The following is a 24,729-nucleotide window of genomic DNA, read 5'->3' as shown; positions in this document are numbered from 1 at the left end:
AAGGAACGTATCCAGTGAATTTTATTGAGATCCATGGACCTCGAAACCCAGTGTTCACCCAGTTACCCAGTGTTCACTTAAAATGAAGTTTTCAAGCAGTGCAGTTTCCGCACCAACTTATAAGGCTGAAACTTTGGGGATAAAACATGGACATTAGATAAAGCTAAGGACTATGTAGCAAGTGCTGGCATGAAAACGGTTAGACATGATAATGGCAGTATTGGTTAGAAGCAGTATTGGTTAGAAGGTTGGCAGTGGACATTCTGCTTTGGGAGAAGAGCAGAGAAGTGTACTTGGGAAGGCCCTTTTCAAAGAATTTTGAGAATATGTTCATGGAAAGTCATCGCAGTTGTTCTTGCATATTGCTCAGATGTGAATCAAAAGCGGTTTCCTAAGGGTGCTTCTGTACTCACTGCCCTTTTTCTTCTCAGGAAATGAAGACTATGCTCTATGGGGCAGTGGAACGAGCTCCATCTGCAGAAGGTGAGCTTTGCTCTTCCCTTCAAGGTGGTAATTTTCTCTAGTGTTTAATCCTTAATCAGTGTTTTGATGCTCAGTATTATTGGTTAGGACTGCTCACGTCTTTCCCACTACTAGCTTTGTGATGCTCTCCTCGTCATTGCCATGTGAATGTCAGATGATTGCAAGAAAGGGTTCACATCTTAATGTCGTGATTTTGATGGGGAGAATGGAAGGGTTACATTAACTCTGCCTTTTCACACTAGTTGGTAAAAAAGAAGTTCCATTGTAAAAGGTAGTAAACAGACGTAGCGTTATTTCTAAGTGAAAAGTGTACATGATTGAATTTTGCCATTACTAATGTAGGGGCCTGGGACTTGGAGGATAAGAAGCTCTATGAAGCATGTAATGGAAGAGAAAAAAATTATTGGCCCAACTTGATGAGTTGGGAAAACAGCCGAGCACATAAGAGGACAAACCGAGCCAGCTGACATTGTAGTCGAGAGAAGCTTCTGGGAGGTCAACATAGAAGTGTGACCCACCTTCCACTTTCTGCTATGAACAAGAAACTGCTATTTAGCATTGAGATGGCAGCATCCAATCTAAATGCTGAGCAAGTAAAAGACCTTAAATTAAGATGCTGGGTTTTCATTTTTGGGGCTGTAAAGCCTTCCTCCCAACATTCAGCATTGGAACTCTATGAAATAATTCTTGCCTGTGAGCGTACTGAATCGGATAAAATCACCCTTCAGGGTGTGCCCCACCTCAATCTATTCAAAAGAGCTGTCTATACTGGACACCTCTGTATAGAGAGTTGTGCCTTTTTCCCTGGAAAATTGTAAACAACAAAGACAGTGTGTTGTTGTAGGTAGAAGTACTAGACTTCACGGATTCGAGCTGTGCTGTTTCTTTGAAATAGCAGAATTTGCTCTGTCGTTGTTGGCCCTTAGCAGTGCCAGTGTTGAATGTGTGTTCTCGCGCATGAAACTCGTGAAGCCGCACTACCGATGCAGGATGAAAAATGTCATGTCGAGCGGCATCCCGTATGTTATAGTCTCACACTTCGAGCCGGAACTTACAAACGACCGTAAAGATCCTGCAGCTCTTCAACTCAAAAAACATGTATGCTAAAGTGAAAGTGGAAGCAGGCTATTTTTCAGATGAGTTGGACACATCCGATGATGAATATGTGTTGTTGAGCCATGAAATCAAACATATGTTGGGGGAAGTCAACAAGTAACTTTACATTATTCATGCATTGGCAAACATGCAATAAAAGGGTGGAGACTACCCTGGAAAACATGTTAAAAAGAAAATATGTGCTTCAGTTCGTAGATGCACATATTTTGATTGTGCAAAATAATTAGTTATGTGGCTGCGTTTACTTTTTATTTGAGCGATTCTTTTATATTATACAGCCGATTCTCAATATAGCGAATCTCGATTTAATGAAGCTCTCGAAGCAATGCATTTTTCTTTTTCATTTCCCCATTTATGCCCCATCGAAAATCATGTATCTTTTTCTTGCTGTTTAATTAGGTCATTTTATACTGCACTCCCGATTTAACAAAGTCTTCAGGAATGACGCACCAGGAGGCGCTTTGACAGGCAGTTGAAAATGAAAACTTTAGGTGGGACAAACAGTGCTTTGCATGTGCCTTTTAACCCTTTCACTGCCAGTCCCAAGATAACTCGGGCGACGACACACCCACAAGCCCCACCAATACCGAGTATACTCGTTTTGCCTCTATAAATCGCTTCCTTCCACTGGTGAGGCAACTCTCGTAAAAAAAAAATAATGCGAGTGTGTCCCGTCGTCTACGGAGAGAACATTTAAACAAATATAACTTGTAGTGAAATTTTTGACAGCAAAGGGAGCTATGCTTGCACATCAGCGTCAGCTCGCATCTCTTTGCCAGCCTCTCAGCAGTGCAGCCATGATGAGTCAGCGTGCGATGTGCGCACCCTATTTGACAGAAGAAGTTCAGGAGCTCTTGACTGATTCGGACTCCGTATAAAATGGATAACTATTCTGTGACTGAATTATTGGGCAATTATTTATTGAAAATTAATTATTTCCTTATTTAATTTATTGTGTGTAATGAATGTTACTTTTATTTTGATGAGATAATCCTCTATACAAATATTTACATGTCCTTAACAGCATCCTACTGCATTTTTAACGCAAAATTTCCGCACAAAGTGGAGAAAAAAAAGGAAACCTGGCAGGTGAAAGGGTTAATGCGAAAATGTTTTCCGTGGGCTTCATTCAATCTATGGAGAAGGACATACTGCTGGCCATCAGTTTCGCAGCAAGTGCGCTCCTCTTGTGCTAACCAGAGTGCCTTGGGAGCTCTGGAACGGGTCGCACTATGATGTCACTGGGCTGTTGTAACGGGAAAGCACCCACTGGAAGTAGGTTTACGAACAGCATTCGCCGAGCACATTTTTTTTTACCATTTGGTAGTTTGATCGTGTTGGATGTTGTGCATACGTTGGCTCACCACTCACAGTTTGCGATTTGGTCTTGTGCATAGGTTATGTTTTCCTGGGTTCACCATGAGTTGCATACCTTGCAAGAGAAAAGTTTTATGCCTTCATGTAAAGGCCACTAATCAGCAGCCAAAAGAAGGCAACTGTTGCTAAAAGATTCTGGATTTGAATCCCGATGCTTATTACCAAGTGGTAGATGAATCTGACGGAGTTCTTTGCTTGCACCTCAATTGGGTAGAATTTATCTGCGTTAAGGTAAAATAAATATTCTAGCGTTCATTAGTTGGCGTCATCCTTGCATTTATGGGCCGTCGTATTGCATTCATGAGCACTGTATCTGTCATTTGTTGGTTGCGAGCATTCAGCACTCTGTAGGTAAGTAGCGGCTTCATAACATGCATAAATGCGGTCCTGCGCTTCTGCTGTCAGGCATTAGGCTCTTTATATCCCCTTGAGGCGCAAATTATGATGCGCTCTCTATGAATGTGTCAAATTCACATACCACAATTCCAAGGCACTCGATATTACATTCCAAGAACCAAAATGAAGTAATGTGTTTAAGCATATAAGAAGCTACAAGCCTTGTAAAACAAACTTAAAAGAACCATACCACATAGTGAGTCAAGCAAGACTTCTATGTCTGCAATACGTATGTGTCTTACGCTGCATTGCCTGCTAAGTATGTAATGCAGTGTAAAAGCATTCATATCTTAAAGCAAAAAAGGCACACTGTGAGAACAAGGACATAAGAAGGGAGGAACCGACCTTCTTTGCTTTAAGATATGAACCGTTACCAACTAGCCCAAATGGCTGTTTTGCTACAATAAAAGCATTGCTCATTGTGAAAATGAGAAGTGGTCACACAGTGTGGCCAGATGTGTGACCTGTGTAAGTTTGGCTGGTATGTTGTAACTTGACTTGTTGCTATTGCTGTTGTTTGCTAACAATTCACCTCTGTGTGCTGTTTCAGTGGTGGAGCAGAGTGTGATTACAAGGTACCTGGCATCATTCGATGAAGAGTTCTTCCAGTACTGTGACAAGGAGCTGGCCAAGATCAACACTTTCTATTCGGGTAAGGAGGTAACATTATTGTCATACCTGCAGATTGCCAGTGTGGTACAGAAGGCAAAGTCAATGGTACGCTGGCACTGACTACCAAGTTTTGTTTTATATGAATCTTTAAACACTTGTGCTTGGAGTACACATGTTGCATAATTCATGCTATTGAGATCTCCTAAGTTAGGGGTAAAAAATATGCTCATTGCAGGCTTCATACTGTCCATGAAACTTTTTTAGAAAGGCCATGCAGCCTTTGTGGATGACAGTAGGTGCCTAGTCTGCTGTTCATGTCTGCTGTTCATGACACGGGTAAATCTGCCCACATGATGCTAAATACAGAGTTATTGTCTAATATTTACTTGCAAACATAACATAATTTTGAGCAGTCACATGCAATCACAGCAATTCCGGCCGCATTTCGATGGACGCGAAATGCTAGAGGCCCGTCTTAGATTTAGGTGCACATTAAAGGACCCTTGACGCCAAAATTGAAACCTCGAGATGTTTGTATGTATATGTGGGTTCTTCCGACTGATTAGTCAACGTCCGATTTTTCGGTCTCCCTAGGGACTGCAAAATCATCCGAAAAAGCTCATTCGTGCTTTTTTATTCCGCTCAAGCGGTCAAATCGCCACAACCACGTCCAAAATAGCTTTAATGCCTCGCAGTACATTTATCATGCATTTAGGTGGGTGCCCAGGCTCTTGTGAATACATTCGGTGCCTGCTGCGAACCTCGCTTAACTACGTGCCAACCAACCGCCAATTGCAAATTTGCGTCTCGTGATGAGCGCCGCTGATAACAGCAAAGCGCGGAAAAAATTACGGCTCTCTTGCATGGAGCGTTTGGGAACAATGACGTAGAGCACAAAGGCTGTGGCGGAAGAGCGGACGACTTGTCCGGCTATTTCCCCGATGCGTGTGCGCGAAAAAACGAAGCGCTAGTGTACGAAAATCTCCGTTGGCATGCAGAATTTGCTGCCGCGTGTTCCTTGTTGTGTGCAGCACGTCACCTACTAAGCTGACACCGTCACTGCAGGGGCGCTTGCTGTACCGTATGCACGCGCCAGCCGTGAAATCGTTCGTGGTGCCCACTCCATTCCTTACAGCAGATGGGCGCGGCGATGGCAAGCTGCTTTCGTTCGTGAAGGCAATGCGTCTGTGCGGTGCATTTAGCGGTCTCGCACAAAGAGGTAGCATGAATGGCAGCGCGGCACGTTTGGGTTCAGTAGTACGGTCACAACTGCCCTAGGCCGCATGCATCACCGAGCAGTTAGCTGAAGATGCGTATCATTCAGGGTTGTCACTTGTCAGTGATTAAGTCGTACTGGCACGTTTGCCAACTGCCGCCGTATGCCTCTTTGCATTTCCGGTGCTTATCCGTAGACATAGCCGCACTGCGCCGTGATAGTCGCCCCCTTCGGATTTTCGGTCTGCTTGGCCCCATACCACTTAGGCATTGCGGCAAAGCCGACTTTCAGACTGCTGCGGCCGCAAGCGGATCGACTTGCGAAAGCGCTAGTTGGAACCTACGAGATGATAGACGTGGCAGAGGTGGGGGCTTCAATTACTTCACTTTTGGACCTTCAATTTGGGCAGAAATCCGAAAAATCGGACGCCGAAGAGTTTGTGTTCGAAATTTTAGATGTTCTTACACATTGACGTCTATGGGGCTTGTGACGATGCCGCGAAAGCGTCCGAGTTTCAAGCATGTCCGGAAAACCAGGAGTCCGAAAAATCGACAGTTGACGATATTAGTGGTGAACATTGTCTTAACCCTTTGAGGGTAGATTTTTTTTGCGAAATTCATCCCCCCAGTGCGCATTTTTTAATTGCTCAATTCTTCAGACTAATTTATTTCAGAAAAATATTGTCTAAAATATTTTTGGGTGACCATAAAGGGACAAAAAAATCATTTATGTTGTTACATACACATAGTTTATTTGTGAGTAACAGCAAGGTAAATAAAAAAAAAACCTGTACGACTGTTAAAAAATTGTGTTGAAGTAAATGTCTGTGTAGTTCACAGGTGTACAAAAATAAGTGCACGAAGTGGCGTTAAGTGGAAACACAGGGGGAGAAAAGCCACTTTTGATCCAGTCAGCATCGTCTCGCCACACACGCTTTTAAGATGTCGCTCACTTTTAACTCGTAAGTGACTCCTCGTATGACGGGCTGACATTTACTGAATCAGATGTTGATTCGGCAGTTGAGCGGCGATTCGGAGGAATCGCCGCTAGACTCACTTGCGACAGAGAAACCGGCACGCACTTTCGTAGTGCAAGCAAACTGCGTGGGTGAGCGCACCGAAGAAAACAGTTTACTAGTTGTGACCACATCTGGAAAGCAAAAACGTGTCTGCAATCTATAATAACCATTCGTCTTATCGCCAACGAGATGGAAGCAGTTTTTGTGGGTCCCCGAAATGGGAAACGCAACCACCGCAGCATCATTTATGTCACTGCAGAAGAATTGATGCCTGGGCAAGTTGGAATTGGTTATGCACGTTCGAAACGGGCGGCGCAAAAACAAGGGACTGTGGTGTGTAGTCTTTCCTTTGTCCCTTGTTTTTGCGCAGCCCGTTTCGAACATGCATAATCATTTATGTCAGTCAGCACCGGTATGGAAACAGGCGTAATCGCGTACCGGGAAGCAATAAATGAGAGAGTAACAAATCGGTCACCTTTTGAAAGATTCTAAACTGGAAAGCCATCAGTTGCAAGCGCAACAAGCGGGAACCGGCCAAAGAACGAAACCGAAACTGGCCGGCGCACTGCTGTTGTAAAAGTTGTAATGCATAAAAAAGAATGGAGAGACATCGGTGCAAGAAAAAAATTCTACGTATTCCCGCAGTGTGGCAGCACATGCCAAGCAAGAGAAATGATCGAAAAAGACGCACGTTTTAAACACACAGCAGTGACGTACATGTACGTCTTCGACCGTCTTGTGGCTTTTAGTGGGTGACGTACGTGTGCATCTTTGACCCTCAAAGGGTTAAGATATTTTAGTTTGGTTTTAAAGTAAGCGTGAGTGCTCATCTGAGTTGGAAGCACCTCGCAAGATCGCCACTGGCATGACGTACGTGGGACCCTGTGTGACGTTCCACGAGTGAAGCGAGTGTTGTCGACGTGACCGAAGATTTGCGGGGAGCACACACTACCGCTACAGGCACCCGACGAGAGCTGTTCTTCCTCGGCCCCTCTCGCTGTGTTACCAGGCTGCGGTCAAGGTGGTTCTGGCTGCTTACGCCAGGAATGTTCTTCTTTTTCCTGAGGGGACACGCTCTTAACAGTCTAGTGAATGCTTAACAGCTTAACTCATATCGAAGCTCCCACATCGTTGTAGCGCGGGGCCCTAATTTGAAAACTGCACTTTAAACGTCGCCAAAGCTTGAGTGCACGGGATCTTGGGCGCTACAATACAATAGAGCAGTTACGATTCATTTTTGGGATTATTAGACACAAAGTGACTAGGTAGTTACACTAAAAATGTCACAAGCAAAAGTATCGCTGTTGGGTTTTTTTTAAAGAACACCAGATGGCCAAAATTTTCGGAGCCCTCTCCTACGGTGTCCCTTGTAATCATATTGTTGTTTTGAGACTTAAAACCCGAACAGTTATTGTTATTTAATACAGTTGAACCCACTTATAACAATGCTCAAGTGCCACGAAAATTTCATTGTTATAACCAATAATTGCTATAAACGGTTCGCACGAAAAAAAGCAATATAGGGGGACGGCAGGCTGCTGTGAGAAAACTGTAATATCAGATGGGATATGCCAATAGACATCAGTGATAAGGATGACAAAACTGCCGTTTCTTCGGACGCTTTCACGGGACCGCCACAAGCCCCATAGAGCCACTGTGTAACGTTTGAAGTTGAGGATGCTGAAACCCTTCCAAGTCTCAATTTGTTACTCTAGTTGCATGCCCAAAAGCGCATTAACAGAAGCCACCGCCACTCCCCGCCATAGCGCATTTCAAGTCAGCTTTGCTGCAATGCCGCACCACTATGCGGTGAAGGATACCGTGAATCCAAAACGACGCGGGGGACATTGGGGTTGTGGAGGGTTCAGCAGCTTGAATTTCTTGTTTTCTTTTATCGCGATAGCAATTATATGGACAGTCTCGACGGGTTCTTGCCATCACCGCCATGTCCCGTATGAAGTACAAATTGATAAGATCCCCCCGTGCATCGTACGTTCTACCGCAGGTAAAAGCGCGCGAATGGGGGCGACGAATGCGGCCGAAGCAGAGATCAAACGAGCTGGCCAATTTCCATCGCTCGGAGGGTGCATGCGATAACATCAACCTGCTTGGGAGGCCTGCCGTCGAAGCAGACAGGAAACACCCCGCCCGTCTTTAACGAGCATGAAAAGACACGAGGTGGGGGGGGGGGGGAATGTCTCGCAAACAGCAACTTTGAACTTTGAATCTAAGGACGCTGGCGCGCGCGCTATATCGACAACTATCACAGTGGGCGGCTCGTATACCCTTCTATGTGCTGCGCTCTCAACGCGAAGTGACTATGTGGACAGAGCATCTCTACCTGGAGCAGCCGTATTCTCTTACACCAGCGTTTTGTAGTTACGTGAGATCTGAGACAAAACAGTTAGCTGCCAACCTCACTTCGTATAACACTACAATTTGTTGCTATCGCATTCATTGCTTCGCCCTTGCGGTGAAACTGTGACATTTTTTTTCTTTTCAAGGACTTTGCGTTCCATTACTTTTCAGCACGGACACCCTACAGACAGAATTCATTGTTATAACCGATAATGAGGCAAGCGGACATTGCTGTGAGTGGGTTATTTCACTATAGAAAACATACAAAAGTTGACGGTGCAGCAGCTGCTCTATGTTATAGCTGATATATTGTTAAAAAATGGCATTGTTATAAGTGGGTTTCACTACAACATTGATGGAGAGGAACTTTCACCTTTAACCATGCAAGCGGTTTATTTTTCTTACCGAAAGGAACATTATGTTGCTTCTTTTTAACGCAAGAGCCATAAGGGGCTCGTTGCGCAATTAACTTAAGTGAAAGAAAAAAAAAAGACCTTTCTCCGAGTGAGTGGCTCGTGGAGAGGGAAGGGCTTGTTGTGGCATCATCATGTGATGTCACAGATTGCCGAAATTTGGGACATCATCACATGGCATCGTCTCTTGGTCAAAGGTGGTCCGATCCCGGAAGCGGTGCAAACCACCTGAAGTACAGAATGCTTCAGAGGTAGACAACTGAGCACAGTGTAGATGACTGAGGACGTCAAGGTAATTTAGTACAATGCATTACAAAGTGTGCAGCAGGTATTACAGAGTCCATAGTGATGGTTTCAGTTGCAGCAACATCAGACTTCGAGGTACTTGAGGAACAATGAATGCATGAAACACGCACAACTTCCTGTTGAAATCGCCTACTTCTGACCTGTCCCAAAAAGATTTGGTGCCAAAATGGTGGCTCGCAGTTAATCATTACTGCATTAATTTGATTATAATGCATGCTTTTATTTTTGAGAAAATCTAAAAAATTTCTTAGCCGATGTAATTTGACATGAAATTAAAACTGCATTCACAATAGCATCATTGTGCCATGGCAAGATGGCGACCACACTGGATGGCGAGCTCGCACAGCATCAAAACAATTACCTTCCACTTCAAGTCTGGTTACCAGCGTACTTTGAGACGAAAATTGATTTTACTTGTTCAGCAATTGGCACCAACTTGCATCATGTGCTCCAGCATTCCGGAGGCTTGCACGCAATGCAGTATAGGCTAGCGAAGTGGTTAGTCTGGTGTGAGGCACCATCTCGTTCGCATTTGTTGAAGGATCTGATGATTGCAGGCCATCAAAAGGGCTGTCAACCGTAAAGGGAACATGTTTTGTTCTTCATAGCAATGAGGTACTACCTACGAGTGGTGACAGTGTACATGAAATACCTGTTCTCAGAATGTTAAATCCAAACTGAAATAATGCTGATTATTGGTTCGGAACAAAGCGGTTTGAAGCATATGCGGTAACAGTTGTTGCAGTGTATGGACTGATTCCAATGCAGACTCGTCTAAGTGATTCTGGTGTATTGCTGTTGTTGCACATGCAGACGAGCAGGTTCCTGAACAAGTACGTGAAGGAGGTCACATATACAGTATAGTTGCCCTCCGTTGAACTTATGTGCCTCGCTTTTAGGCAGCCTATCAATTGATTGTCCACCTTTAAACGAAGCAATCTTTTATCTGACCAATTTCAACATGTTTGTGTATCTTCAAAATGTTATGCTGTATATGACATGTTGCTCTTTGTTTTGTCATTAAACTTAATGTGGTCGTACATCATATGCAATCCTGCCAGAATGCTGGTGTACATGTACTATGTACGTATGTAAAGAGTACTGTTGCCAGACAGATTCTATGAAACTTTTGTTTTATTTCATTCGGTCGTTTTTTTTTTATGGTGCTTATTTGATCCCACTTGAAATTCTGCTCTTCAAGCAACTATATAAACCTACTGCTTTACCAATTCTTAGCATGATTAGCAACAGAAAGAAACACAGGAAATAAAGAGCTCAAGGATGGACATGCCAAAAGGCCATACATGCTTGTCATGTAACATAGTGCTCATATTGGCCTCGAGGTCCACCACTGGAAACGCCGGCGCCACGTCGGCGTGACGTGCTTGGCAGGATCACGTGGTCTCAGCGGCCGCGTCGGCTGCTTGTGGCGCACTGCCGCGTGCTTTGAAAACGAGTTTCAAGTACCACATGCGCTGCGGTCTGTTCAAATTCGGAAGTTTTCTCTCATTTTCTACTCAATTGAAACCACTGTAATAATAGAGTGGCTGCCTCCGAAGGCGACGAACATGGGGCTCTACCGCTCGGTGCCGCAGTGCCGCGCTTACGCAAAGGAGCCCAGTGTCAGCCTGCACTGGTAACCGCGGGACAAGAAACAGCGTGAAGCATGGGTTGTAAAGCTAAGAACCGGCAAGTAGCCATCCGCTACGAGTCTTGTGTGCAACAAGCGCTTCCGCGACGAAGACTTTTGTTACTGCGTCGGGCCTGCGATGTTTGGTGAGTAGCAGACAGCGCGCACTGAGCCGATGGCTCGCGCGCGCTTCCCGCCGGCAAATGATGCTTATCTGCCACAGGATGGTAAAAGCGCTACCTTTTACCACGTGCGATGCCATCTCAGAACCCTCCAATGCAGGGGCGTAGCCAGAAATTTTTTTCGGGGGGGGGGGTTCAACCATACTTTGTGTATGTTCGTGCGTGCGTTTCTATGTGTGCGTGTACATATACGCAAGCAAAACTGAAAAATTTCGGGGGGGTTTGAACCCCCCCAACCCCCCCCTTGGCTACGCCCCTGCTCCAATGCGACCTCTTGATCGTCGGCCCCGTGCTCAGCGTCCACAAAATTGGCTGCAGATGCGGAAGTCATTGTTTAGATACGTTAAATTAAAAAAACGCACAGGGTCCCTTATGCATTCGTTACAGATGACTAGAAGGCGAAAGCCATCTTCTTCTTCTTGTCAGTCGATGTACTGATTCTCCCGCGCCCCCCTCCAAAAGCGTTCTGCGCCTAACGCGGTTTTGCACGGCCTCCGTGACCGATCACGGACGCAATGCAAAGCGACCATGACGTGTGAATACGTCATCATGTGACGTCACATTATGTGACGTCATAATGACGCTACTATTTTGACGATCTGTGACGTCAGGATGACGTCATATGGTGACACCATCACGTGACTATTTTTTGCATCACTCGTGTTGACGCCGCCGACGCGGGACGCCGACGGGCAACCTTCCCATTTGATGAGGCATGCATTGCTTCATAAGCTACATGAATTTTCCATTGCCTCTGTGATCGGCCCACCGGCCAACCCCATGTATTTACTTGGAGCCTCATTTATTTACGTGGGAAAGATGCCACCCTGTTGGCGTTAGACACGACACTGCTGCCAAAATTGCTGGGGTACTCGCCAAATAATTACTATCCTGTTTTGCGGCTGCTGGTTGCTGCAATAACTTCTATTTTATTCACCGCTATTTCAAGTTCATGTGGGTCCTAGTTCACAGCCGACGTTTGCAGAACAAGTCCGGCAAACGTTACTGTATTTTCTTTCTTTTCCTAGGTGTCGCATGCTACTACATGCTCGGTCTCGTAGACTGGTTCTTCTTCCACCAGCAATCTCGAAGTGGTGAAGCTTTGGTCTATGAATTTGTTGATGACATAGAGCGGCAAGTTCACTGGAATGCAAACGGAACGATAATTAAGGAGCATTAAAAAAAAAAAGGCGTCGCATTTGTTCACGTTTTGTGTGAGCACCAAACGAAACGAATGCGCTGAATAAAGAAACAGAAGCAGCGGCATTTGCTCGCTGAGAAGACCGATCAATACGCATTGCGAGACAACTTGTCAAATGACATTGAAACGTACCCAATTTAGACCGAAAAAGAAAAAAAACACTGTATCGTCGGGACGGCAGATCACAGAGTTGCCATGCGCACCGAAGCCGCAGTTGTAAGGAAATTGTTTTTGAACTGCTCTGATAGTGTCCGCGCAACAGTAGTTGTTTGTTTATTCACAAATTCTCATATTTTGCGGCCTAAAATTCACAGCGCGGTGCCAAAACGCGTTCGTAGCAAAAGTGAAACCATCAGTACGAACATGCATGCAGACGCTCATACATGCAGAGGCACCGTCAGTTGTCGCGAACCAGTGCGATCGCTGGCTTGAGGCTTCTTTTTGTTATGCTCCGTTTGTTTATACAGGCAGTCTACTCTAACGAGATATTTCACATAGTTTGCACTCAGCGAGTCACCTTTCACGCAAGAAGCCGGTTTAGGGGTCTCCAACGCGGTGACAGTGTGAAGCGGGTGCTCGGTTTTCTGCAAAGAGACTGCGACTGTAGACTATCTTGTACTTTCAGTTCGTCGAAAATGAGTATTGTGACATTAAAGAACACAGTTCATTTCGAAAGTACTTACAGAAATGCCCTGGAAGGCTTCCGCGAGGTGTTTTTGTAGAGCGCCGACAGCAAAACCTATGGGGAGCGCGCCGGCGGTATCCTGTCTAGCACGCAATCGAGGCGCGTCCGATAGAGGGCGACTCCGTAACTCCTCGAGGCCAATAGGGTGGCTGTGTTTATTGGTACACCTGATGTGGCTATTTTTGCTAAATTTTACCGATATTTATGTAAAATAATGTATTGCAGTTTCCAATCTTCTAGTGGGTCTATTCCTTCCACCTCCTGACAAAACTTGCAGATCTGCCATGCTCTCGGCTCTGCACATGCTTGGAAACAAAAAGGAAATTAAATTTAAATTTACGAAAGAGAAGTCCCGTTGAACTCACAGGGGCAGTCACTTGAGCAATGTAGCTTGGAGTGTTTTAGTTTAGCACATTCGAGTGAATAGCACTGTGCAGTGTGTTGAAAGACAAAGTTCATTGTGGCAAACCAGTTCGTGAACTGGTCCAGTGCTGCAAACTGTTGTAGATTTTTATTTATCTGAACCGCAACTGAGCCGAAGCGAAATGGAGTGTGCGGAAGTGAAACCCAAACTGTACTTTTTTCGTTCCATTTCAACAATCTGTGTAAGAGTCTACAATTTCAATTTATAATGATTCCACAAACGTCAGGACCATCACTGGCAATGTAAGTTCTGTAGCGTGCTGTTGCTAGCTGTGTGATGTCACATAAGAAAACTTGGTGTATTATGTCATTTTGTGCGATCACCACATCTGCAAATGCAACCTAGTGCACAGTTCTCTGTGTCCTTCTTGGTAAGATTGTGCTTGTCCGATAGTCTATAGACATTTCTTCCTCACTCTTCTTTTATTTGGCTGGTGCAGAAAAACTAGCCGAGGCGACACGAAAGTTCAGCAACCTCAAGTCTGAGCTGAACAACTACATCAGCAAGCTGGAGTCGCACCGGCTGAGTGGCAGTGGGGCTGCCGGGGGAGGAGGGGGCCGACTGGGTTTGATGCGGGCCTTCGACCGGCAAGCGCAAGAGGTCAAGATCCACACGCGCAAGATTCACGACTTGAAGCTGGCCTTCAGTGAGTTCTACCTCAGCCTCATACTCTTGCAGAACTACCAGAACCTCAACTTCACTGGCTTCCGAAAGATCCTCAAGAAGCATGACAAGGTAAGGCTGGCATGTTTTGTTTTGCTTTTGTGAACAGAGAGAACGAAGAATGATGTTTCTTTTTAAGAATAGGACTGCATATTACTGTATTTACTCATGTAATGAACCCATCTTTTCAGAAAAGTTGACGCCAGTTTGGGGAGAGGAGGGTTCATTATGCGGGAGAAAAAAAAAGCAAAAGTTATAAGAGCTGAAATTTCGCATGATGGTGTTAAGAAACTCGCTGTCCAACCGCTGCTGGCCTTGAGGAAAGTGGCAGGAATGCCTTGATATCTGACTGTGGCCTGCGCCTGGGTTTGAATCATTTCATGGGACACTGCACATACCTCACTACGGAGCCTCTTAACATGTTCGAGAACTTTGCTCTCCACAAGAGGAAACTTTCCTTGCTTTTGCTCACGAAATGCATGATGATTCTTTTTTGTAACAAAGCCCGAAGCCCTCCCTCTTGCTTTCTCCACTAACGTATGCACACCGGAGCGATGAAATGTCGTCCAACCGCACGGTTCCCATGCTTCAGCGCACATTCGACCACCTTGAGTTTAAAACCGGCCTTGTAGCTAGCTTACCGGCTCATCATACCCTATGCTGTGGGTGTCCAACAAAGTTCACCACGAGAAACCCGACAACAAACAAGTAGCGATGGATGACGGCGCGCGCACGAAGTGGGTGCACGTTGCGCTTTGTTTTTTGCTTTGTTTGCATGCCACTATGCTTGCGTGGCACTATAAGCAAGGAGGTTTCTTCTGCATTCGGCAGATGGTGCTCCGTTGCAAAAAGGCACGATTTTCAAGTTTCGACCCGCACCGTTTGCGCTTGCGCTACTGGCAACTGTTTAGTTATAAAAGTTAAATAAAACACAATAAAAGTTAAACTATGTTTTAACTTTTATTGTGACGTTGTTTTGCGATATAATGGCGTGATTTAACGTTGTTTTGATCGTCAACGGCAATCACACCAAAATAAAATGAACAGGTACATACAATAAAAAATAAATTTTTTTTTTTGAGGACCAAAGTGGGGGTTGGGTTCCTTATGCGAGTGGGTTCACCACGCGAGTAAATATGGTAGTTTCTCGATAGCAGAAAATTGCACTCACATGCAGCACTGGTCGAAGACTCTGAAGGGCAGACTTGTTGGCTATTTGAACCTCGAAAGGAAGCTGATTCAATGAAACAATGAGCATGTATTCAAATGTTGTCATTTTTTGGTTCGTGTTTTAATTAGAGCTATGAGAATAGAAAAATTTGGGGGGCGAAGTGAATTTAGCCGAACCCACTTATAACGATCCCACATATAACGATCTATCGGTTATAACGACCATATTTGGGTGCACTTACGATTTTCCTATGCTAACCATTGAAGCTGCGTCCACATATAGCGAACATTTTTCAGAGCCTCCTACTTTTACAACGAACACTTCAGACACGGTCGCGGTAAAAAATATAGCGCACACGAAGCGAAAAAAAGTTAAAACATTCCTTCTGAAGCGCGCCAGTTTACTTGCGACTAAGATATCCCAGATCGGCGAGCACCGCACGCAGATTTCGGAAGCTGCGAGCGAGGTCGCTCTCTTTCCAGCCTTTTTCTTCAGTGGCAGAATGGCAGTGAGGAAGAAAAAATAGTAGGCAGCATGAAGCCTTGCGGTCAGCTTTCGCACGGTAACCTTTCCCGACGCCGTTCTCTGCAGCTACGACCGCCTGCGATGAACCAAACAATGCCTTGGAACGCAAGAAGGCATAAATGCAAAAAGTGATAACCGCGATAACTTTCCATCGCAAAAAGGTTCACTGCGTCCCTAAACTCGTCGCAAAAGGTGGTCCGTCTTTACGGTAACGGCAGAGACCGGTCGATCGGTGATTACGACTTCCGCGCGATTGCGGCGATGCCTTCGCGGATAAGCATCAGAAAAGAGCGAAGGCGAGGTGGCGGCCGTCGATGAACGTGCCATTATGACTTATAGCCGACAACCTTATCACAGTCATCTGTAGATATCTGCTCGGCAGCGCGTGTGGCGTACGCCTTCCACTGCGGATTGACGGCGGTACGAGCGCGTCATGCTTAGCCATGCTGCCGTTCGCAAGTTTGCCACCGCCGCGTCGTGTGAGACCGCTTTAAAAGTGCGCGTCGCTTTGGAGAAACGAAAGTAGCTCGCTGTTGTTGAGCGGCGCGGGCACCGAGAAACGTCGATGCACTAACAGCGAGCGTATACTGCGTGTTTGACTAGGTGACAACTGAAGTTCGCCGCGCATTGTCGTGCAGGGCCGCGAGAGCATCGCGGAAACGTCGAGTGCGCGTTGCTTGCAAAATGCTTGTTTTCGCCGCGTTGAACGAACAGGCTACTTGCCGCACCCGTGCACGGTCCGGAGTGAAGCAAGCACGAAGAACGTACAAACGCGCGCATACGGCATACAGCAAGCGGCCCGGCAGTGACTCCGCGACCCGAGTAGGCGACACGCTGCACGCAACTAGCCAGGGATGATCGGCTCCACGTCGCGGTACCGCGCTTCGGTGAAATGATGTCAGCTCATTGCAAAGGCGGTTAATTCACTCGTGAGCACGCAACAGGCGTCGCTTCACGACGCGAAAAGGCTTAGCTTGTCACCGAAGGGGTTGTTAGCACTTTAATAAAAGTGCAAAGAAAAAAAAAACGGCTTGGCCGCTAAGCGCACGTTTTTAAGGGCGAGTCTATATACAACGAACTACTGATATAACGACCACTTTTCGCGACACTTTCGAGTTAGTTATAAACGGGTTCAACTATTAAAGTTTGAGTGTGAATCGAATCAAGTATTTTTCGAATACTTCGAAGCAAAATTACAGAACAAAAAGTTGCAGAGGATCCCTAAGCATATTCTTATGAGATAGGAACATGAAATCGTTTCTTTTGGCTAGGTTGGCAAAGGGCTGTAGGGGTGCTGCTAAGTGGTGTTCCCTAGTTGTTTTATAAAGGATGAGGCTGTCGGAGCTAACGCGAGAAAGATCCAGCCCTGACAGCGTTCAGTTTTCAAACCGATTTTTTATTATTGCGCTGCACCCGACGCGCGGCCGAATGCCAACTTCTTCTTCTTTTCCGAGCGCCGCATTCTGAGGCGCTACAAGGCAATGCAGAGGCTGAAGTCTGTTTATTTACATAATTTGGTACAACCAAAGTGGTATCAACAACACCTTACACATAAAAAGGAAAAGACGCTATTTCCTCAACCTCTTCTCCTCCTCTAACTTCTTGGAGGCCCACTGATATGGTGGACAAGGGTGCGCTCCCTTCCATTCGGGAGTCCCTTATCTTCTGCGCCCCCCACTACTCTGCGCTGCCTGCGAGTGGTTTCTGCAGCAGTTCCGGTGGGACAGGTCACTTCTTTCCCGCACATGGCTTTTGCAGACGCCAGACAGCACATACCTTGGCAAACCTGGCCAAGTAATGCTTTCGCGTCGTTAAAATATAGTGCAAGACATGGCCAAAAACTAAACAATTCCTTTCACGCGGTAACCTGTAGATCTGGCGGCAGCATACTCTACACCACGTGAAAACATCACATTTCTTGAAGAAAACAGCTTTCTGTCACCATTCCACCATGGATTTAGGAAAAAATTATCAACCACCACACAACTAGTCGCAACAATTCACGAGTTCGCTTCGTTGCTTGATAGAGGAAATCAGGTTGATGCCATTTTCTTAGGTTTTAGTAAAGCCTTTGATCTTGTCACACACAGCAAACTAATTTGTAAATTACATAATGTAGGTCTAGCTGTTAACCTCATTAACTGGATCTGTTCTTACCTTCACAATCATAAGCAGTATGTTAATGTTTAATGACTGCATGCCTGGCATTTTGGAAGTATCATCAGGAGTCCCCCAAGGCAGTGTTTTAAGACCTGTTCTCTTTTTAGTGTACCTAAATGACATTGTTAACTCAATACATACATCACAAATACATGTAAGGCTTTTTGCAGATGGCTGCATAGTTTTTAGTAGAGCTGTGCGAATAGCAAAATTTTGAGTGCGAAGCGAATTCGAATAATAAAGATTGAGTGCGAATCGAATCGAATAATTTCTAATAATTTTCGAATATTTCTCAAACATTTTTCGAATAATTCGAAGTGAAATTACAGAAAAAGTTTCAGAGAATCCTTAAGTATGTTCTTGTGAGATCGCAACATGAAAGTGTTTCTTTTCGCTAGGTTGATGAAGAGCTGGTGGGGTCATATTTCATAGTTGTCTTTCTTATCAAAAGTGAGGCAATGTAGAGGCCGAATTGTATTTATGTAAATGATTTGGTGCAACCAAAGTGTTGCCGACAACACTTTACATGTGATAGGCAAAGATGCCATTTCCTCCCCTCCTCTTTCAACTGCTGTGGAAGGCCAACTGTTGTGGCGAACAAGGGTGTGCTCCCTTCAAGTCCGGAGTTCCAAATCTGCCTTGTAGACGTCAATATATAAGAACATCTGAAATTTTGGATGCTGAAAAGCTTCGGCGTCCGATTTTTCGGACTTCCTGCCCAAATTTCAGGTCCAAAACAGCATTAATTGAGTCCCCAACTCTGCCAAATCTTTCATCTCCATATTGGAACCAGCGTTTTCTTGAGTTAATACATTTGCGACCGTAGCGGAGCTTGAAAGGCAGCTTTGCCGCAATACGGGTGTGTGATGAGGTGAAGCATATTTAAAATCTAGGGACCACTTCCAAACGGACGTTGACTGTCTCTTGGCTAAGTTCGACCGTAACGGACCTTGAAAGGCAGCTTTGCCGCAATACGGGGGTGTGAGGAGGTGAAGCATATTGAAAATCTAGGGACCACTTCCAATCAGACGTTGACTGTCTCTTGCCTAAGTTTGACCGTAACGGAGCTTGAAAGGCAGCTTTGCCGCAATACGGGGGTGTGATGAGGTGAAGCATATTGAAAATCTGGGGACCACTTCCAACCGGACTTTCTCTCTTGGCTAAGTTCAACCGTAACGGAGCTTGAAAGGCAGCTTTGCCGCAATACGAGAGTGTAATGAGGTGAAGCATATTGAAAATCTGAAGGGGTCACTTTCAACCAGACGTTGACTGCATTTGTCTTTGGGAAGTTCGAATAGTTCGAATAGTAAAATTTCAGTGTGAATCGAATCGAATAGCAAACACTATTCGAAAATTATTCGAAATTTCGAATAATCGCACACCCCTAAGTTTTAGAACAATTACTACTCCAAATGACAGAAATGCCTGCAGTCTAACCTGTGTGCCATTTCTAAGTGGTGTGAAGATTGGTCTATGGAATCAAACAGTGATAAATCAGTTTTCATGCATGTAACAAATAAGAAAGGCTGTTTTAATCATGCATATTCCCATAACAAATATAAATATTTAGGTGTCACAATAACAAACTGCCTAAAATGGTCGTCACATTAATAATGCTTATCTGCTTCTAGAAAGCTCGGTTTATTGAGGCATAAATTAAAAACAGCACCTTCAGAAATCAAACTGTTGGCCTACACTGTTTTTATAAGACCAAAGTTAGATTATGCTAGTGTCGTTTGGGACCCACATTTAAAGAAAGATATTAAGAAACTTGAGATGGTGCAACGGAAAGCAGTTTGTTTTATCTTTAATGCTTACCACAGAAATGACTCGCCAACAACGCTCATGGCCGTTAATAACATCCCTGCTTTACAATACTGAAGAGCAGTTGCTAGGCTGAAGTTTCTGCGGTCGTTTTATTTAGACTTACTTAAGGCACTGAATTTCAGGACAAACTAGACATACACATGCTTACACTCTTGAACCTTACTTCGCGTGTACTAATCTTTTCATTAACTCTTTCTTTCCTTGGACCATCGATAATTGGAACACGTTACCTTTTGAAGCATTTTGTGATAATGATCACCCTGACTTTGATAACTATGTATCTTTCTGTTCATAACCATATAACGCAAGCTCTTGAGACTGTCTCAAATTGCACATATTTCTCTAGTTACGATTTGCATTATCTTGCTGCCATTTTACCACATTTATTTGTTATACTGGGCTCTACTGCCTCATCATGTTCTTATTGCTTCTATTTTTTGATTGAATTTATTTTGTCAATTAGTTTTTGTCATGTGCCCCTGCTTGGTCTTTCGACTGCAGTATTCTCTAAGAAAAAAATACGCGAAACTATACTACCAGCTGTTGCATAGTGATGCGGGTGACGTAACAAGCAATATTGGCGCAAGCCTGGAAAATTTATATTTAGCCGTTTTTAGGGTGATACTAACAAATTTTATATCGCAGGCTGATTTTGTGGCACGAAGACGTTATTCAGAAAGCACGTTTTGCAAAACAAGTCGATCGAGTGCGAAACCGAAACTACGTTTGCGGGATTAGCGACAGCCTACAGTCACTGGCAGATGTAGTAACGTTGCCATCACAAAATGGCGATAGAACGCATTTTACAGCTAGCCCGCACAGGTGCATTTCGTGCTCGACTAAGGTCTGTCTGTGTCAAATTTGTTCCCAGCAAAGTGGAAATGGTGCGCGCCTATTTCGTTATGAAAGCTCATATCAAAGGAAAGCTATTTCGCCCGCTGTGGACAGCTACGGGGCGTCTATTTTGCGTGCCCGAAACCTGTGTCCGTGAGTGGTGCAAACAAAGGAAGGAGCTCTTCAGCTGCGCACGTCCACCAGGAGGAGTTTGACCAGGTTGAAAATGGAAAAATATCCTGACCTCGATGACAAGCTTGCAGGCGTTCTCAAGCAACCACGTGTACACCGAGCTTGTCAAGGTAATGCCCCTTGAATTGGCACGTGATCAAGGCTTATCCAAGATTGGATCACTGAAGGAATGGAACTACCAACAGAATAAGTGTCATTTTTTATGACGGTGAATTGTGCTTGTCTTTTTTTTCTTCTTCTGATCCTCAACATAGGGCACGCGTTACATTTCATCAAGTACGATACAAGCAGATGCTGCGCTTCGCACTTTTACACTGCATTCTTTTTTAGTCTGCACACTGATCAAGCTACCGTTTAGAAAAAAACGTCAGGGTGCGGTGATGGCCGGTAACCTTTCCAATAGGTCGAAGTTCGGGAGGAGAATTGGCTTTATGTGCATCGTTTAGAAGCGCTGCAATTTGATTTTCAGCGAATAAAACCATTATATTTATTTTCTGAAAGTTCAAATATTTCGAATAGTATAATTCTGATGCAAATCGAATCGAATAGCAAACACTGTTAGAAAAATATTCGAAAGTTCGAATATTCGCACACCCCTAGTTTTAATGTTTACTGACATCTTTGATGCTGTGTTTGAAAGCTCTATGACCCAGTAATACCTGTAACATGCTGTATCACTTTGTTTTGCCCATGTATGTGCTGTGCTCTCAACTGAGAATGGCAGCATCGAAAATAAATAATCAATCAATGAACCCATCAATCAATAGTAGTGGCGTTTGTAAGACTTGAAGTTTTGTCATGCTATTTTGAATCCCAAAGCATTATATGGCACAGTTTGTTGATGCATACAGTGTGGGGATGTAAGCGTTGTTAGATCTATGTGCTTGCCATCAGTGTACTATAACCTACTAGCCTGTATTGCTGCGTTGAAGGGCTAACCGTGAACATTGTTGCAGCATTTCACCTAAAGAGTGTTTCATTGCTCATCTTGTGTTACTGCAGCTCTTGGGGACAAACCTGGGTGCCCAGTGGCGCCAAAGCAACGTGGAAGCAGCACCTTTTTACACCAACAAAGACATTGACCGTCTCATCCAGGAGACAGAGGTGTGTGGCTGCTTGTTTTACTCCGTGGTTTTCTAAAGTCTGAGGTCAAATTCGAGTCATGGAGTGAGGAGAGGTTAGTCCCAGCCAATGCTGCTACGTTAGAGAGAGTGGCAAGAAAGACATCTTTTTGGGAAGGATTACTGGTACTTCTGGGCTAGACAGCACTGTTCCATAGCAACCGGGCTTGAGAAGCTCTCACTGTTCGGAGCTTCTGGGACAAGAACTGCCCAAGAACATAGTTTTTAACCAGCCTTTTCTCACAGCACATTCTGTTTGTGACGCAAGATGTGTTTACAGTGTGGTGTGTGAGTTTGACAAGTCTGTTTTGAGTCTATTAGCTATGAGTGTCGCTGCATTTTCGATGGAGGCGAAATTGTTTGAGGCTCGTGTAGTACCTAGATTTAGGTGCATATAAAGAACCCCAGGTGGTCGAAATTTCCGGAGCTCTCCACTACAGTCGCCGACCGTTTATTCGGACGCTGAAAATTCGGACATGCTCGTTTATTCGGACACCTTCGCGGCACCACCACTCGTCCCATTGAAGTAATGTAAACTCACGACCGAAAATTCGGACGCCCCACAGCCCGCCGTTCGATTTCTCAGACTCCGGCTGGCTGATCGAGTGCGACGTTGAACGCCTTGACAAGCTGTCAGCAATGTTTACAATATTTTTACTAGGTTGCCAGCACTCAAATGTTGCACTGGCTATAACTGGAGATCGTGCCAGTGTCAAAAATCCACGCGGAAATTACCGATCTCGAAGGCTATGTTTGTTGGCTACATGTAACGGCTGCCTTTTGGCTTTAGCCAGTCAAGTATCCATCGACCGGCTACCATGGCCAAACAGCAGGCCAAGCCAAGCCAAGATTGGAATCGGCTCGGTGCGGCGTTTTGAGGTGAATGACAGTGCGTACGAGTACGACCTAATTCGGACAGAGAGAGTACAACAGAAGCGCTGCAACACCAACTAGCCCAACGTCGTTTCCTTTTGGCGTGTGAGGATTTGCGTTGTCAGATGTTTCTGTGGCTAGGCCTGATCTGCGTCCCGAGCTTAGTCTCACTCCCCTGTTGCTTGACGTGAGAGGTGTTGCCGTGTTGCTCAGACGCCGCCCGTTCCATGTGCGCCGTCGGAACTAAAGAAACGCGGCAACTACGAGGCCCTGACAATGGCGAAAAAAGTGGTGATTATTCACCAGGTGGAAGTTGCTTGGGAGTTTTCGCCGAGTTGGGCGATGAGACCATCCGTCAGCTACTCGAACCAACGCATGTGGAAAGTGGCTGCAGTGATGATGGACCCCCCACACCACAGCCATCAAATGCGGATTTAGCGTAGGCTGTTGCAGTGCTATTGCCGACCCGCAGGGGTGGCCAAACATTGGCTGAAATACAGGCCGACTTGGTCGCGCGGAAGCGTGCATGTGTACAGACGCGCACTGACAAGTTTTTTCCAGCCGCCGGGCCAATAAAAGTGCTTTTTTCTGGTGAATCCTTTTTTTCGGACTCCCGATTATTCGGACTTTTCAGCGGTTCCCGCTGAGTCCGAATAAACGGTCGGCGACTGTACAGCGTCCCTCATAATCGTATCATGGTTTTGGGATGTGAAACCCCAGATATTATTTTTTAATAACTATGGTAGCACAAGGTAACGGGACACAAGAAGAACACGGAGACACACACACAGCGCTACACTTCCAACAAATGGTTTATTTTTGGGCACCACGTGCTTTTTTTGCACACAGCTTTTTCATATCGCGCACGGAAACAAAATTCATTTATCGCACCTTTCAGATCATGCGCAGGTATTGTAGCTCCTTTCTTGAGAGCGCAACCGATGGACTGCTGACACATGCACTACCAGCCCCATCTATCCATTCAGCTTCTACAATTAGGCGTGTTAGTTCACACCCACTCTTAGGTAGGAGTGGGTGTGCTATAATTTGCTATAATTTAAACCAAGTTATATCTGAACCAACCAGGTAATCTGAGACCCATGCGACGCATCTAGACCTTTTCTTTATGTCTGATCACATGATGCCCTTCGTTCATAGCTGTGAAGTTGTTGATTGCATATCTGATCACAAGGCTACTGCTACTATACTCGCATTGAATTTGGCATCTGATCTCCAGAAAAGTAGTTCAGTCAAAACGGTTCCTAACTTTCAGGCGGCTGACGACTTGGCAGTTCTGGAATATCCTGAAAACCCGTACGACATGGCCTGTTCACTCTATCAGTCCGGGTCAACCTGCAGACGGTCTATGGACATATTTTTCGAACGTGGTCTCGTATTGCATGGAACAGTTTATTCTGGTGTGGAAATTATCAGAAAAGCGAAACCTTTGGATCACGAGGGAAATAATTCACGTGAAGCGAAAACTAAAGCGAAAAAGGAAAGCTTTTTCAACCTGTACCTCTCCTGAAAAGAAAAGCACTATGAACAGCTTAAGCAAAGAACTACGAAACCTACTTACACGATCTGAGTTCAGATTTTACAATGTCACACTTATGAAATTCCTCAAAGAGGCTCCCGCAAAGTGTTGGCGCTATATCAACCAGCCTTCAATGTTAACAGTGTCACTGAGTTCCCAGAATAACCTTAAGCGTTAAGAATATAATTCCTGTTTTGCATCTGTTTTCACCCGTGATAATGGCATGGCGATTGCTTTTGCTCATGAGTCAGCACGTCCTCCTATTAAGGACTTGGAAATTACGGAAGAAGGCATTCTAAACATTTTCTTGCTTATCAGCATCAAGAAAAGTCCTGGACCCGACCAGATCCCTAATGAATTTTTGTACAGATATGCAAGTTGGGTTGCGAAATACTTGAGCCTCGTTTTT

The 24,729-nt window shown here is 45.0% G+C and overlaps 1 protein-coding gene across 6 annotated transcripts in view; it reads left to right on the top strand.

The window, feature by feature from the left end:
- LOC119390759 (xenotropic and polytropic retrovirus receptor 1-like) overlaps positions 1-24,729 on the top strand; it is a 137,354-nt gene that overhangs the window by 17,612 nt on the left and 95,013 nt on the right. For all 6 annotated transcript variants that reach the window (XM_049414179.1, XM_049414191.1, XM_037658461.2 and 3 more), the window contains exons 2-5: positions 432-483; positions 3,923-4,024; positions 13,857-14,152; positions 21,792-21,893. In XM_049414179.1, coding sequence (XP_049270136.1) covers positions 432-483; positions 3,923-4,024; positions 13,857-14,152; positions 21,792-21,893 — 552 coding nt within the window. The remainder of the gene's footprint in view (positions 1-431; positions 484-3,922; positions 4,025-13,856; positions 14,153-21,791; positions 21,894-24,729) is intronic.

The sequence above is a fragment of the Rhipicephalus sanguineus genome, chromosome 1 (genome assembly GCF_013339695.2).
Source record: "Rhipicephalus sanguineus isolate Rsan-2018 chromosome 1, BIME_Rsan_1.4, whole genome shotgun sequence".
Lineage (NCBI taxonomy): Eukaryota > Metazoa > Arthropoda > Arachnida > Ixodida > Ixodidae > Rhipicephalus > Rhipicephalus sanguineus.
Note: the sequence above shows the minus strand (reverse complement) of the source record. Positions and strands in the feature narration are given on the sequence as shown.